Source organism: Pseudophryne corroboree, chromosome 10, assembly GCF_028390025.1.
Source record: "Pseudophryne corroboree isolate aPseCor3 chromosome 10, aPseCor3.hap2, whole genome shotgun sequence".
Classification (NCBI taxonomy): Eukaryota; Metazoa; Chordata; class Amphibia; order Anura; family Myobatrachidae; genus Pseudophryne; species Pseudophryne corroboree.
In genome coordinates this window covers 30173884-30187989 of record NC_086453.1, presented here as the reverse complement: position 1 = coordinate 30187989, position 14106 = coordinate 30173884, and the positions used below count along the sequence as shown (strand labels likewise).

The window sequence follows — 14106 nt, the reverse complement described above, 5'->3', positions numbered from 1 at the left end:
ATATTTAAGTAAGTCTCACATAATTATTAAGTAAGTCTCACTCATTATTTAATAAATTAAGTGCACAATATTACTACTAGATGCTGATTATTAATTTCACTTATAGGCTTTATAGTAGGAACTGTACCAGTATATGGGAAGAAGTTTTTGATGATATTCCTTAGTAGCGGGAGTATATAATAACAGATTCCACGCTAGGAATTGGAACTATTATCTCTAGGTGGTTTATCCACCAGTCTCAATACTGGAGTAAGTAAACTAAATTTTATTATATTAAGATAGTTTTTAGGCTTATCAATATGACAGAAATAATGGTCACCCTATGTACAGTATATATAGGTTATTTAAAGGGACAATCCCAGAATCACGTGTGTTTGATCACCTTGTTGGAAACTGACATGTAAGTAAGCACATGATGGAATTAATGTAAAGATAAATAAATAAATAAAAAATAGAAATGTATATAAATCACAAATCTATTAACAAAGGTTTGTTGTCCTTTTGCTTCTAACATATAACACTATTCAGAATTCTAATATTGGTGTGCCTGTTTTTGTGCCAATGGAGAGGCATGTTATTCCTTCAATGTACTAAAAATAATGAATCTGATGTTGGTTATGAAACTATAAAAGTTTAGTGGATGTATTGAATAGTTCCTTTTAATGCATAATATGATTATATAAATATCTATTATACCGTGTTTCAAATATTTATTTTGCTGTAACTCATTGAAATCTTTTATGTATTCTTTACTTTCCTCTTTTTCCTCCATTTGTATTTTAAAAAATCCAGCGGAAGTCCACACCCCTGATGAAGTCCGTAGAGGACGAAATGCGTTGGGTTATATGAAAGTCACCATCCAAAATTGATTGAACTGTATGATGGTTGATGTGGAATTGTTTTATTGAATTCTGTTTTATGACAAATTTATTAAATAATTTGCTCTTGAGATTAGCCTTCTCTTGGTCAAAGGTTTGGTAAATATTCATATTGAGCGCCCTCATAATACTGTTTTTATCTGTTGTCTTTTCTGACCCTCTGCTAGTGGGAGGGTTTTTTGAGGCGCAGCCACAGTATAGAACGGGATGAAGGTAAAACGTATTGTTTGTTCATATATATATATAAAATAATATAATCCCTTAGTGCGCTCTTATTGATTACTACTGATGTTTTTATTTTATTGTTCTTTATATATATATATATATATATATATATATATATATCTATCAGTTAGTCTTTATGTCAATTAACCAAGATAATAGTACTAATATAAACAAGTAGGGCAAGCTTCTACACAGAGCGGATCCCTTGTCGATAGAGATCAATAAAAAACAAAAATATATATATATATATAAAAAAAAAAAAAAAATATATATATATATATATATATATATATATGTGTGTATGTGTTTGTGTATCTCCAAATAGGAGCATTTTGTGCAGTTTGAGTGCTGCATATATTGTATACACATCTGCAAGGCAGCATCCACAGTATGTGCCTGATGTATGAGAACACGAAATTGTGGTGTATATCAAAGTATTTAAATGCTGCAATCATAATTGAGCTAGCTTTCCTCTATTCCTAACTTTAAATATATTGGTGCATTATAAGTTTGCAAATAGTCAAAACTTTAGAAGTCTACAGCAATGCATTTATTCTGCTAATAAATAAAGAACACACTTGTTAAAAAACAAAAAACCTACAAGACGTACCATGCTTATCAGTAGTTGATGTGGTAATGCGGTAGAACTGCGTAGTAGGATCAGCACTGGTTGTAGGTAACTGTGTAGTAGGTAGATTGCTGGTGGTAGGTAACTGTATAGTAGAAAGATCGCTGGTGGTAGGTAACTGTGTAGTAGGAAGATTGCTGATGGTAGGTAGCTGTGCAGTAGGAAGATTGCTGGTGGTAGGTAGCTGTGTAGTAGGAAGAGCACTGGTAGTAGGTAACAGTGTAGTAGGAAGAGTGGTGGTGGTGATGGGTAATTGTGTAGTAGGAACAGTGGTAGTGGTGAGTAACTGTGTAGTAGGAAGAGTAGTGGTGATGGTGATTAACTGTGTAGTAAAAAGAGTGCTGGTGGAAGGTAACTGTGTAGTAGGAAGATTGCTGGTTGTAGGTAACTGTGTAGTAGGAAGAACGCCGGTGGTAAGTAACTGTGTATTAGGAAGAGTGATGGTGGTGGTCGGTAATTGTGTAGTAAGTAGAGTGGTGGTGGTGGTGAGTAACTGTGTAGTAGGAAGAACACTGGTGGAAGGAAACTTTGTAGTAAGAAGAGTGGCGGTGGTGGGTAATTGTGTAGTTAGAAAAGTGGTGGTGGTGGGTAATTGTGTAGTAGGAAGAGTGCTGGTGGTGGGTAATTGTGTAGTAGGAAGAGTACTGGTGGTCGGTGATTGTGTAGTAGGAAGAGTGGTGGTGGTGGATAATTGTGTCAAAGAAAGAGTGCTGCTGATGGTGGGTAATTGTGTAGTAGGGAGTATGGTGGTGGTGGGTAATTGTGTAGTAGGAAGTGTGGTGGTGGTGGTGATGGGTAACTGTGTAGAAGAAAGAGCACTGATGGTGGGTAACTGTGTAGTAGGAAGAACACTGGTGGTATGTAACTGTGTAGTAGGAAGAGCACTGGTGGTGCTGGTGGTATGTAACTGTGTAATAGGAAGAGTGCTGGTGGTGGTTGGTAATTGTGTAGTAGGAAGAGTGCTGGTGGTATGTAGCTGTGTAGTAGGAAGAGTGCTGGTAGTAGGTAATTGTGTAGTAAGAAGAGTGCTGGTGGTGCTGGTGGTAGGTAACTGTGTAGTATAAAGTGTGCTGGTGGTGGTGGGTAATTGTGTAGTAGGAAGAGTGCTGGTGGTAGGTAACTGTGTAGTAGGAAGAGTGCTGGTGGTGTTGGTAATAGGTAACTGTGTAGTAGGAAGAGTGCTGGTGGTGTTGGGTAATTGTGTAGTAGGAAGAGTGGTGGTGGGTAATTGTGTAGTAGGAAAAGTGATAGTGCTGGTGGGTAAATGTGTAGTAGGAAGAGTGGTGGTGGTGGTGGAGATGGGTATTTGTGTAGTAGGAAGTGTGGTGGTGGTGGTGATGGGTAACTGTGTAGAAGGAAGAGCACTGGTGGCGGGTAACTGTGTAGTAGGAAGAACACTGGTGGTATGTAACTGTGTAGTAGGAAGAGCACTGGTGGTGCTGGTGGTATGTAATTGTGTAATAGGAAGAGTGCTGGTGGTGGTTGGTAATTGTGTAGTAGGAAGAGTGCTGGTGGTATGTAGCTGTGTAGTAGGAAGAGTGAAGGTAGTAGGTAATTGTGTAGTAAGAAGAGTGCTGGTGGTGCTGGTGGTAGGTAACTGTGTAGTATAAAGTGTGCTGGTGGTGGTGGGTAATTGTGTAGTAGGAAGAGTGCTGGTGGTAGGTAACTGTGTAGTAGGAAGAGTGCTGGTGGTGTTGGTAATAGGTAACTGTGTAGTAGGAAGAGTGCTGGTGGTGTTGGGTAATTGTGTAGTAGGAAGAGTGGTGGTGGGTAATTGTGCAGTAGGAAAAGTGATAGTGCTGGTGGGTAAATGTGTAGTTGGAAGAGTGGTGGTGGTGGAGATGGGTATTTGTGTAGTAGGAAGAGTGGTGGTGGTGGTGGTGGGTAATTGTGTAGTAGGAAGAGTGCTGGTGGTGGTGGGTAATTGTGTAGTAGGAAGAGTGCTGGTGGTGGGTAATTGTGTAGTAGGAAGAGCACTGGTGGTGTGTATTTGTGTAGTAAGAAGTGTGGTGGTGGTGGTGTGTAATTGTGTAGTAGGAAGAGTGCTGTTGGGTAATTGTGTAGTAGGAAAAGTGCTGGTGGGTAATTGTGTAGTAGGAAGAGTGGTGGTAGTGGTGGATAATTGTGTAGTAGGAAGAGTGCTGGTGGTAGAGGGTAATTGTGTAGTAGGAAGAGTGGTGGTGGTGGTGGGTAATTGTGTAGTAGGAAGAGTGGTGGTGGGTATTTGTGTAGTAGGAAGAGTAGTGATGGTGGTGGGTAATTGTGTAGTAGGAAGAGTGCTGGTGGTGGTGGGTAATTGTGTAGTAGGAAGAGTGGTGGTGGTGGGTAATTGTGTAGTAGGAAGAGTGGTGGTGGGTATTTGTGTAGTAGGAAGAGTAGTGATGGTGGTGGGTAATTGTGTAGTAGGAAGAGTGCTGGTGGTGGTGGGTAATTGTGTAGTAGGAAGAGTGGTGGTGGTGGGTAATTGTGTAGTAGGAAGAGTGGTGGTGGGTATTTGTGTAGTAGGAAGAGTAGTGATGGTGGTGGGTAATTGTGTAGTAGGAAGAGTACTGGTGGTGGGTAATTGTGTAGTAGGAAGAGTGATGGCGCTGGTGGTGGTGGTGGGTAATTGTGTAGTAGGAAGAGTGCTGATAGTGGGTAATTGTGAAGTAGGAAGAGCACTGGTGGTGGGTATTTGTGTAGTAGGAAGAGTGCTGCTGGTGGTAGGTAATTGTGTAGTAGGAAGAGTGGTGGTGGTGCTTGTGGTGGTGGGTAATTGTGTAGTAGGAAGAGTGCTAGTGGTGGTGGGTAATTGTGTAGTAGGAAGAGCACTGGTGGTGGGTATTTGTGTAGTAGGAAGAGTGCTGGTGGTGGTGGGTAATTGTGTAGTAGGAAGAGTGCTGGTGGTGGGTAATTGTGTAGTAGGAAGAGCACTGGTGGAAGGAACCTTTGTAGTAAGAAGAGTGGCGGTGGTGGGTAATTGTGTAGTTAGAAAAGTGGTGGTGGTGGGTAATTGTGTAGTAGGAAGAATGCTGGTGGTGGGTAATTGTGTAGTAGGAAGAGTACTGGTGGTCGGTGATTGTGTAGTAGGAAGAGTGGTGGTGGTGGTGGTGGATAATTGTGTCATAGAAAGAGTGCTGCTGATGGTGGGTAATTGTGTAGTAGGGAGTATGGTGGTGGTGGGTAATTGTGTAGTAGGAAGTGTGGTGGTGGTGGTGGTGATGGGTAACTGTGTAGAAGGAAGAGCACTGGTGGTGGGTAACTGTGTAGTAGGAAGAACACTGGTGGTATGTAACTGTGTAGTAGGAAGAGCACTGGTGGTGCTGGTGGTATGTAACTGTGTAATAGGAAGAGTGCTGGTGGTGGTTGGTAATTGTGTAGTAGGAAGAGTGCTGGTGGTATGTAGCTGTGTAGTAGGAAGAGTGAAGGTAGTAGGTAATTGTGTAGTAAGAAGAGTGCTGGTGGTGCTGGTGGTAGGTAACTGTGTAGTATAAAGTGTGCTGGTGGTGGTGGGTAATTGTGTAGTAGGAAGAGTGCTGGTGGTAGGTAACTGTGTAGTAGGAAGAGTGCTGGTGGTGTTGGTAATAGGTAACTGTGTAGTAGGAAGAGTGCTGGTGGTGTTGGGTAATTGTGTAGTAGGAAGAGTGGTGGTGGGTAATTGTGTAGTAGGAAAAGTGATAGTGCTGGTGGGTAAATGTGTAGTAGGAAGAGTGGTGGTGGTGGAGATGGGTATTTGTGTAGTAGGAAGTGTGGTGGTGGTGGTGGTGGGTAATTGTGTAGTAGGAAGAGTGCTGGTGGTGGTGGGTAATTGTGTAGTAGGAAGAGTGCTGGTGGTGGGTAATTGTGTAGTAGGAAGAGCACTGGTGGTGTGTATTTGTGTAGTAGGAAGTGTGGTGGTGGTGGTGGTGGTGTGTAATTGTGTAGTAGGAAGAGTGCTGTTGGGTAATTGTGTAGTAGGAAGAGTGGTGGTAGTGGTGGGTAATTGTGTAGTAGGAAGAGTGCTGGTGGTAGAGGGTAATTGTGTAGTAGGAAGAGTGGTGGTGGTGGTGGTGGTGGGTAATTGTGTAGTAGGAAGAGTGGTGGTGGGTATTTGTGTAGTAGGAAGAGTAGTGATGGTGGTGGGTAATTGTGTAGTAGGAAGAGTGCTGGTGGTGGTGGGTAATTGTGTAGTAGGAAGAGTGGTGGTGGTGGGTAATTGTGTAGTAGGAAGAGTGGTGGTGGGTATTTGTGTAGTAGGAAGAGTAGTGATGGTGGTGGGTAATTGTGTAGTAGGAAGAGTGCTGGTGGTGGTGGGTAATTGTGTAGTAGGAAGAGTGGTGGTGGTGGGTAATTGTGTAGTAGGAAGAGTGGTGGTGGGTATTTGTGTAGTAGGAAGAGTAGTGATGGTGGTGGGTAATTGTGTAGTAGGAAGAGTACTGGTGGTGGGTAATTGTGTAGTAGGAAGAGTGATGGTGCTGGTGGTGGTGGTGGGTAATTGTGTAGTAGGAAGAGTGCTGATAGTGGGTAATTGTGAAGTAGGAAGAGCACTGGTGGTGGGTATTTGTGTAGTAGGAAGAGTGCTACTGGTGGTAGGTAATTGTGTAGTAGGAAGAGTGGTGGTGGTGCTTGTGGTGGTGGGTAATTGTGTAGTAGGAAGAGTGCTAGTGGTGGTGGGTAATTGTGTAGTAGGAAGAGCACTGGTGGTGGGTATTTGTGTAGTAGGAAGTGTGGTGGTGGTGGGTAATTGTGTAGTAGGAAGAGTGGTGGTGGTGGGTAATTGTGTAGTAGGAAGAGTGGTGGTGGGTATTTGTGTAGTAGGAAGAGTAGTGGTGGTGGATAATTGTGTAGTAGGAAGAGTGGTGGTGGTGGTGGGTAATTGTGTAGTAGGAAGAGTGATGGTGCTGGTGGTGGTGGTGGGTAATTGTGTAGTAGGAAGAGTGCTGATAGTGGGTAATTTTGTAGTAGGAAGAGCACTGGTGGTGGGTATTTGTGTAGTAGAAAGAGTGCTGGTGGTGGTGGGTAATTGTGTAGTAGGAAGAGTGCTGGTTGTGGGTAATTGTGTAGTAGGAAGAGCACTGGTGGTGGGTATTTGTGTAGTAGGAAGTGTGGTGGTGGTGGTGGTGGTGTGTAATTGTGTAGTAGGAAGAGTGCTGGTGGGTAATTGTGTAGTAGGAAGAGTGCTGGTGGGTAATTGTGTAGTAGGAAGAGTGGTGGTAGTGGTGGGTAATTGTGTAGTAGGAAGAGTGCTGGTGGTGCTGGGTAATTGTGTAGTAGGAAGAGTGGTGGTGGTGGTGGTGGTGGGTAATTGTGTAGTAGGAAGAGTGGTGGTGGGTATTTGTGTAGTAGGAAGAGCAGTGATGGTGGTGGGTAATTGTGTAGTAGGAAGAGTGGTGGTGGTGGGTAATTGTGTAGTAGGAAGAGTGCTGGTGGTGGTGGGTAATTGTGTAGTAGGAAGAGCGGTGGTGGTGGTGGTGGGTAATTGTGTAGTAGGAAGAGTGGTGGTGGTGGTGGTGGGTACTTGTGTAGTAGGAAGAGTAGTGATGGTGGTGGGTAATTGTGTAGTAGGAAGAGTGGTGGTGGTGGGTAATTGTGTAGTAGGAAGAGTGATGGTGCTGGTGGTAGTGGTGTTTAATTGTGTAGTAGGAAGAGTGCTGATAGTGGGTAATTGTGTAGTAGGAAGAGCACTGGTGGTGGGTATTTGTGTAGTAGGAAGAGTGCTGGTGGTGGTATGTAATTGTGTAGTAGGAAGAGTGGTGGTGGTGCTTATGGTGGTGGATAATTGTGCAGTAGGAAGAGTGCTAGTGGTGGTGGGTAATTGTGTAGTAGGAAGAGCACTGGTGGTGGGTATTTGTGTAGTAGGAAGTGTGGTGGTGGAGGGTAATTGTGTAGTAGGAAGAGTGGTGGTGGTGGGTAATTGTGTAGTAGGAAGAGTAGTGGTGGTGGATAATTGTGTAGTAGGAAGAGTGGTGGTGGTGGTGGGTAATTGTGTAGTAGGAAGAGTGATGGTGCTGGTGGTGGTGGTGGGTAATTGTGTAGTAGGAAGAGTGCTGATAGTGGGTAATTTTGTAGTAGGAAGAGCACTGGTGGTGGGTATTTGTGTAGTAGAAAGAGTGCTGGTGGTGGTGGGTAATTGTGTAGTAGGAAGAGTGCTGGTTGTGGGTAATTGTGTAGTAGGAAGAGCACTGGTGGTGGGTATTTGTGTAGTAGGAAGTGTGGTGGTGGTGGTGGTGTGTAATTGTGTAGTAGGAAGAGTGCTGGTGGGTAATTGTGTAGTAGGAAGAGTGCTGGTGGGTAATTGTGTAGTAGGAAGAGTGGTGGTAATGGTGGGTAATTGTGTAGTAGGAAGAGTGCTGGTGGTGCTGGGTAATTGTGTAGTAGGAAGAGTGGTGGTGGTGGTGGTGGGTAATTGTGTAGTAGGAAGAGTGGTGGTGGGTGTTTGTGTAGTAGGAAGAGTAGTGATGGTGGTGGGTAATTGTGTAGTAGGAAGAGTGGTGGTGGTGGGTAATTGTGTAGTAGGAAGAGTGCTGGTGGTGGTGGGTAATTGTGTAGTAGGAAGAGCGGTGGTGGTGGTGGTGGGTAATTGTGTAGTAGGAAGAGTGGTGGTGGTGGTGGTGGTGGGTACTTGTGTAGTAGGAAGAGTAGTGATGGTGGTGGGTAATTGTGTAGTAGGAAGAGTGGTGGTGGTGGGTAATTGTGTAGTAGGAAGAGTGATGGTGCTGGTGGTGGTGGTGTTTAATTGTGTAGTAGGAAGAGTGCTGATAGTGCGTAATTGTGTAGTAGGAAGAGCACTGGTGGTGGGTATTTGTGTAGTAGGAAGAGTGCTGGTGGTGGTAGGTAATTGTGTAGTAGGAAGAGTGGTGGTGGTGCTTATGGTGGTGGATAATTGTGTAGTAGGAAGAGTGCTAGTGGTGGTGGGTAATTGTGTAGTAGGAAGAGCACTGGTGGTGGGTATTTGTGTAGTAGGAAGTGTGGTGGTGGTGGGTAATTGTGTAGTAGGAAGAGTGGTGGTGGTGGGTAATTGTGTAGTAGGAAGAGTGGTGGTGGTGGTGGGTATTTGTGTAGTAGGAAGAGTAGTGGTGGTGGTGGGTAATTGTGTAGTAGGAAGAGTGGTGCTGGTGGTGGTGGGTAATTGTGTAGTAGGAAGAGTGCTGATAGTGGGTAATTGTGTAGTAGGAAGAGCACTGGTAGTGGGTATTTGTGTAGTAGGAAGAGTGCTGGTGGTGGTGGGTAATTGTGTAGTAGGAAGAGTGCTGGTGGTGGGTAATTGTGTAGTAGGAAGAGCACTGGTGGTGGGTATTTGTGTAGTAGGAAGGGTGGTGGTGGTGTGTAATTGTGTAGTAGGAAGAGTGCTGGTGGGTAATTGTGTAGTAGGAAGAGTGCTGGTGGGTAATTGTGTAGTAGGAAGATTGCTGGTGGTGGTGGGTAATTGTGTAGTAGGAAGAGTGGTGGTGGTGGTGGGTAATTGTGTAGTAGGAAGAGTGGTGGTTGTGGTGGGTATTTGTGTAGTAGGAAGAGTAGTGATGGTGGTGGGTAATTGTGTAGTAGGAAGAGTGGTGGTGGTGGGTAATTGTGTAGTAGGAAGAGTGATGGTGCTGGTTGTGGGTAATTGTGTAGTAGGAAGAGTGCTGATAGTGGGTAATTGTGTAGTAGGAAGAGCACTGGTGGTGGGTATTTGTGTAGTAGGAAGAGTGCTGGTGGTGGTAGGTAATTGTGTAGTAGGAAGAGTGGTGGTGGTGCTTGTGGTGGTGGGTAATCGTGTAGTAGGAAGAGTGCTAGTGGTGGTGGGTAATTGTGTAGTAGGAAGAGCACTGGTGGTGGGTATTTGTGTAGTAGGAAGTGTGGTGGTGGTGGGTAATTGTGTAGTAGGAAGAGTGGTGGTGGTGGGTAATTGTGTAGTAGGAAGACTGGTGGTGGTGGGTAGTTGTGTAGTAGGAAGAGTAGTGGTGGTGGTGGGTAATTGTGTAGTAGGAAGAGTGATGGTGCTGGTGGTGGTGGGTAATTGTGTAGTAGGAAGAGTGCTGATAGTAAGTAATTGTGTAGTAGGAAGAGCACTGGTGGTGGTGGGTAATTGTGTAGTAGGAAGAGCACTGGTGGTGGTGGGTAATTGTGTAGTAGGAAGAGCACTGGTGGTGGGTATTTGTGTTATAGGAAGTGTGGTGGTGGTGGTGGGTAATTGTGTAGTAGGAAGAGTGCTGGTGGTAGGTAACTGTGTAGTAGGAAGAGCACTGGTGGTAGGTAACTGTGTAGTATTAAGATTGTTTATTGTGGGTATTTTTGTATTTGTTGTGTTTATATTAAAAGTTGTAGTGGATTCAGCAGTTACAGATTCCATCGTGCTTGAATCCAGTTCCGACGTGTTTACTGTGGTGCCATTTGTTGATATGGACCCTAAGAAAGATAAAATATTCATCCTTTTAGTTTTTTTCATTATATCAGACCATCCTGCATTCCCCCATCACTGAGTGCCCTGTTACGTAGTAAGACAAACACAATGTCATGGTAATGCTACAAAGCCTGAGATGAAGAGTCATCATGCCGGACCTTTTCTATATTTGGGGGCTGGTTCTGAGTAGGTCGGATCTCCGATCACGTGAACAAACAGTGAATTTTTACATAAAGAGCATGTGCAGATTAGAGATGAGCGGGTTCGGTTCCTCGGAATCCGAACCCCCCCGAACTTCAGCCTTTTTACACGGGTCCGAGGCAGACTCGGATCTTCCCGCCTTGCTCGGTTAACCCGAGCGCGCCCGAACGTCATCATCCCGCTGTCGGATTCTCGCGAGGCTCGTATTCTATCGCGAGACTCGGATTCTATATAAAGAGCCGCGCGTCGCCGCCATTTTCACACGTGCATTGAGATTGATAGGGAGAGGACGTGGCTGGCGTCCTCTCCGTTAGAATAGATAGAGACACTTGAGTTGATTTACTACTAACTTAGTAATTTTGGGGAGCATTAGGAGTACTCAGAGTGCAGAGTTTTGCTGATAGTTACTAGTGACCACCACCAGTTTTATTTATTATTTAATATAATCCGTTCTCTGCCTGAAAAAAAACGATACACAGTCACATACCATATCTGTGCTCAGCCTCAGTGTGCTGCATGATAATATCATCTATGTATATCTGACTGTGCTGAGTGCTCACTGCTCACACAGCTGAATTGTGGGGGAGACTGGGGTGCAGTTATAGCAGGAGTACAGTGCACACTTTTGCTGCCAGTGTGACTGACCAGTGACCACCAGTATATTGTCTGCATGAAAAAGTTAAACACTCCTGTGGTGTTTTTTTTTTTTATTCTATAAACGCATTCTGCTGACAGTGTCCAGCAGGTCCGTCATTCATTATATTATATAAATATTTACCTGCAGTAGTGTTATATTTTTTTTGTTCATCTCTATCATCTTTATCATCTCTATATTAGCAGACGCAGTACGGTAGTCCACGGCTGTGGCTACCTCTGTGTCGTCAGTGCTCGTCCATAATTGTATACCTACCTGTGGTGGGGTTTATTTTTCTATCTTCTTCATACTAGTAGTTTAGGAGTCTGCTGACAGTGTCCAGCAGGTCCGTCATTATATTATATATACCTGCAGTAGTGATATATATATATTTTTTATATCATTATCATCTCTATACTAGCAGACGCAGTACGGTAGTCCACGGCTGTAGCTACCTCTGTGTCGTCAGTGCTCGTCCATAATTGTATACCTACCTGTGGTGGGTTTTTTTTTTCTATCTTCTTCATACTAGTAGTTTAGGAGTCTGCTGACAGTGTCCAGCAGGTCCGTCATTATATTATATATACCTGCAGTACTGATATATATATATATATATTTTATATCATTATAATCTCTATACTAGCAGACGCAGTACGGTAGTCCACGGCTGTAGCTACCTCTGTGTCGTCAGTGCTCGTCCATAATTGTATACCTACCTGTGGTGGGTTTTTTTTTCTATCTTCTTCATACTAGTAGTTTAGGAGTCTGCTGACAGTGTCCAGCAGGTCCGTCATTATATTATATATACCTGCAGTAGTGATATATATATATTTTTTATATCATTATCATCTCTATACTAGCAGACGCAGTACGGTAGTCCACGGCTGTAGCTACCTCTGTGTCGTCAGTGCTCGTCTATAATTGTATACCTACCTGTGGTGGGGTTTTTTTTTCTATCTTCTTCATACTAGTAGTTTAGGAGTCTGCTGACAGTGTCCAGCAGGTCCGTCATTATATTATATATACCTGCAGTAGTGATATATATATATTTTTTATATCATTATCATCTCTATACTAGCAGACGCAGTACGGTAGTCCACGGCTGTAGCTACCTCTGTGTCGTCAGTGCTCGTCCATAATTGTATACCTACCTGTGGTGGGGTTTATTTTTCAATCTTCTTCATACTAGTTGTTTAGGAGTCTGCTGACAGTGTCCAGCAGGTCCGTCATTATATTATATATACCTGCAGTACTGATATATATATATTTTATATCATTATAATCTCTATACTAGCAGACGCAGTACGGTAGTCCACGGCTGTAGCTACCTCTGTGTCTTCAGTGCTCGTCCATAATTGTATACCTACCTGTAGTGGGGTTTATTTTTCTATCTTCTTCATACTAGTAGTTTAGGAGTCTGCTGACAGTGTCCAGCAGGTCCGTCATTATATTATATATACCTGCAGTAGTGATATATATATTTTTTATATCATTATCATCTCTATACTAGCAGACGCAGTACGGTAGTCCACGGCTGTAGCTACCTCTGTGTCGTCAGTCACTCGTCATCCATAAGTATACTAGTATCCATCCATCTCCATTGTTTACCTAAGGTGCCTTTTAGTTGTGCCTATTAAAATATGGAGAACAAAAATGTTGAGGTTCCAAAAATAGGGAAAGATCAAGATCCACTTCCACCTCGTGCTGAAGCTGCTGCCACTAGTCATGGCCGAGACGATGAAATTCCATCAACGTCGTCTGCCAAGGCCGATGCCCAATGTCATAGTACAGAGCATGTAAAATCCAAAACACAAAATATCAGTAAAAAAAGGACTCAAAAATCTAAAATAAAATCGTCGGAGGAGAAGCGTAAACTTGCCAATATGCCATTTACCACACGGAGTGGCAAGGAACGGCTGAGGCCCTGGCCTATGTTCATGGCTAGTGGTTCAGCTTCACATGAGGATGGAAGCACTCAGCCTCTCGCTAGAAAAATGAAAAGACTTAAGCTGGCAAAAGCACAGCAAAGAACTGTGCGTTCTTCGAAATCACAAATCCACAAGGAGAGTCCAATTGTGTCGGTTGCGATGCCTGACCTTCCCAACACTGGACGTGAAGAGCATGCGCCTTCCACCATTTGCACGCCCCCTGCAAGTGCTGGAAGGAGCACCCGCAGTCCAGTTCCTGATAGTCAGATTGAAGATGTCAGTGTTGAAGTACACCAGGATGAGGAGGATATGGGTGTTGCTGGGGCTGGGGAGGAAATTGACAAGGAGGATTCTGATGGTGAGGTGGTTTGTTTAAGTCAGGCACCCGGGGAGACACCTGTTGTCCGTGGGAGGAATATGGCCATTGACATGCCTGGTGAAAATACCAAAAAAATCAGCTCTTCAGTGTGGAAATATTTCAACAGAAATGCGGACAACAGGTGTCAAGCCGTGTGTTGCCTTTGTCAAGCTGTAATAAGCAGGGGTAAGGACGTTAACCACCTCGGAACATCCTCCCTTATACGTCACCTGCAGCGCATTCATCATAAGTCAGTGACAAGTTCAAAAACTTTGGGCGACAGCGGAAGCAGTCCACTGACCAGTAAATCCCTTCCTCTTGTAACCAAGCTCACGCAAACCACCCCACCAACTCCCTCAGTGTCAATTTCCTTGGGAGTCGATGGTCATCCCAGAGGGGAAGTCGTAAGACGACTTTTACTACTTCCACCATGCAATTGACTGTCCAACCTTCCTTTGCGAGGAAGATGAAATATCACAGCAGTCATCCTGCTGCAAAGCGGATAACTGAGGCCTTGGCATCCTGGGCGGTGAGAAACGTGGTTCCGGTATCCATCATTACTGCAGAGCCAACTATAGACTTGTTTGAGGTACTGTGTCCCCGGTACCAAATACCATCTAGGTTCCATTTCTCTAGGCAGGCGATACCGAAAATGTACACAGACCTCAGAAAAAGACTCACCAGTGTCCTAAAAAATGCAGTTGTACCCAATGTCCACTTAACCACGGACATGTGGACAAGTGCAGCAGGGCAGACTCAGGACTATATGACTGTGACAGCCCACTGGGTAGATGTATTGACTCCCGCCGCAAGAACAGCAGCGGCGGCACCAGTAGCAGCATCTCACAAACGCCAACTCTTTCCTAGGCAGGCTACGCTTTGTATCACCGCTTTCCAGAATACGCACACAGCT

At 44.2% G+C, this 14106-nt stretch overlaps 1 protein-coding gene across 1 annotated transcript in view; it reads right to left on the bottom strand.

Moving 5' to 3' along the window:
• Positions 1-14106, bottom strand: part of LOC134965143 (mucin-2-like) — a 41554-nt gene that overhangs the window by 16063 nt on the left and 11385 nt on the right. The window contains exons 3-4 of the mRNA XM_063941668.1: positions 10128-10156; positions 1714-10077 (exon numbers count right to left, since the gene is read on the bottom strand). Of these exons, the coding sequence (XP_063797738.1) occupies positions 1714-10077; positions 10128-10156 (8393 nt within the window). The remainder of the gene's footprint in view (positions 1-1713; positions 10078-10127; positions 10157-14106) is intronic.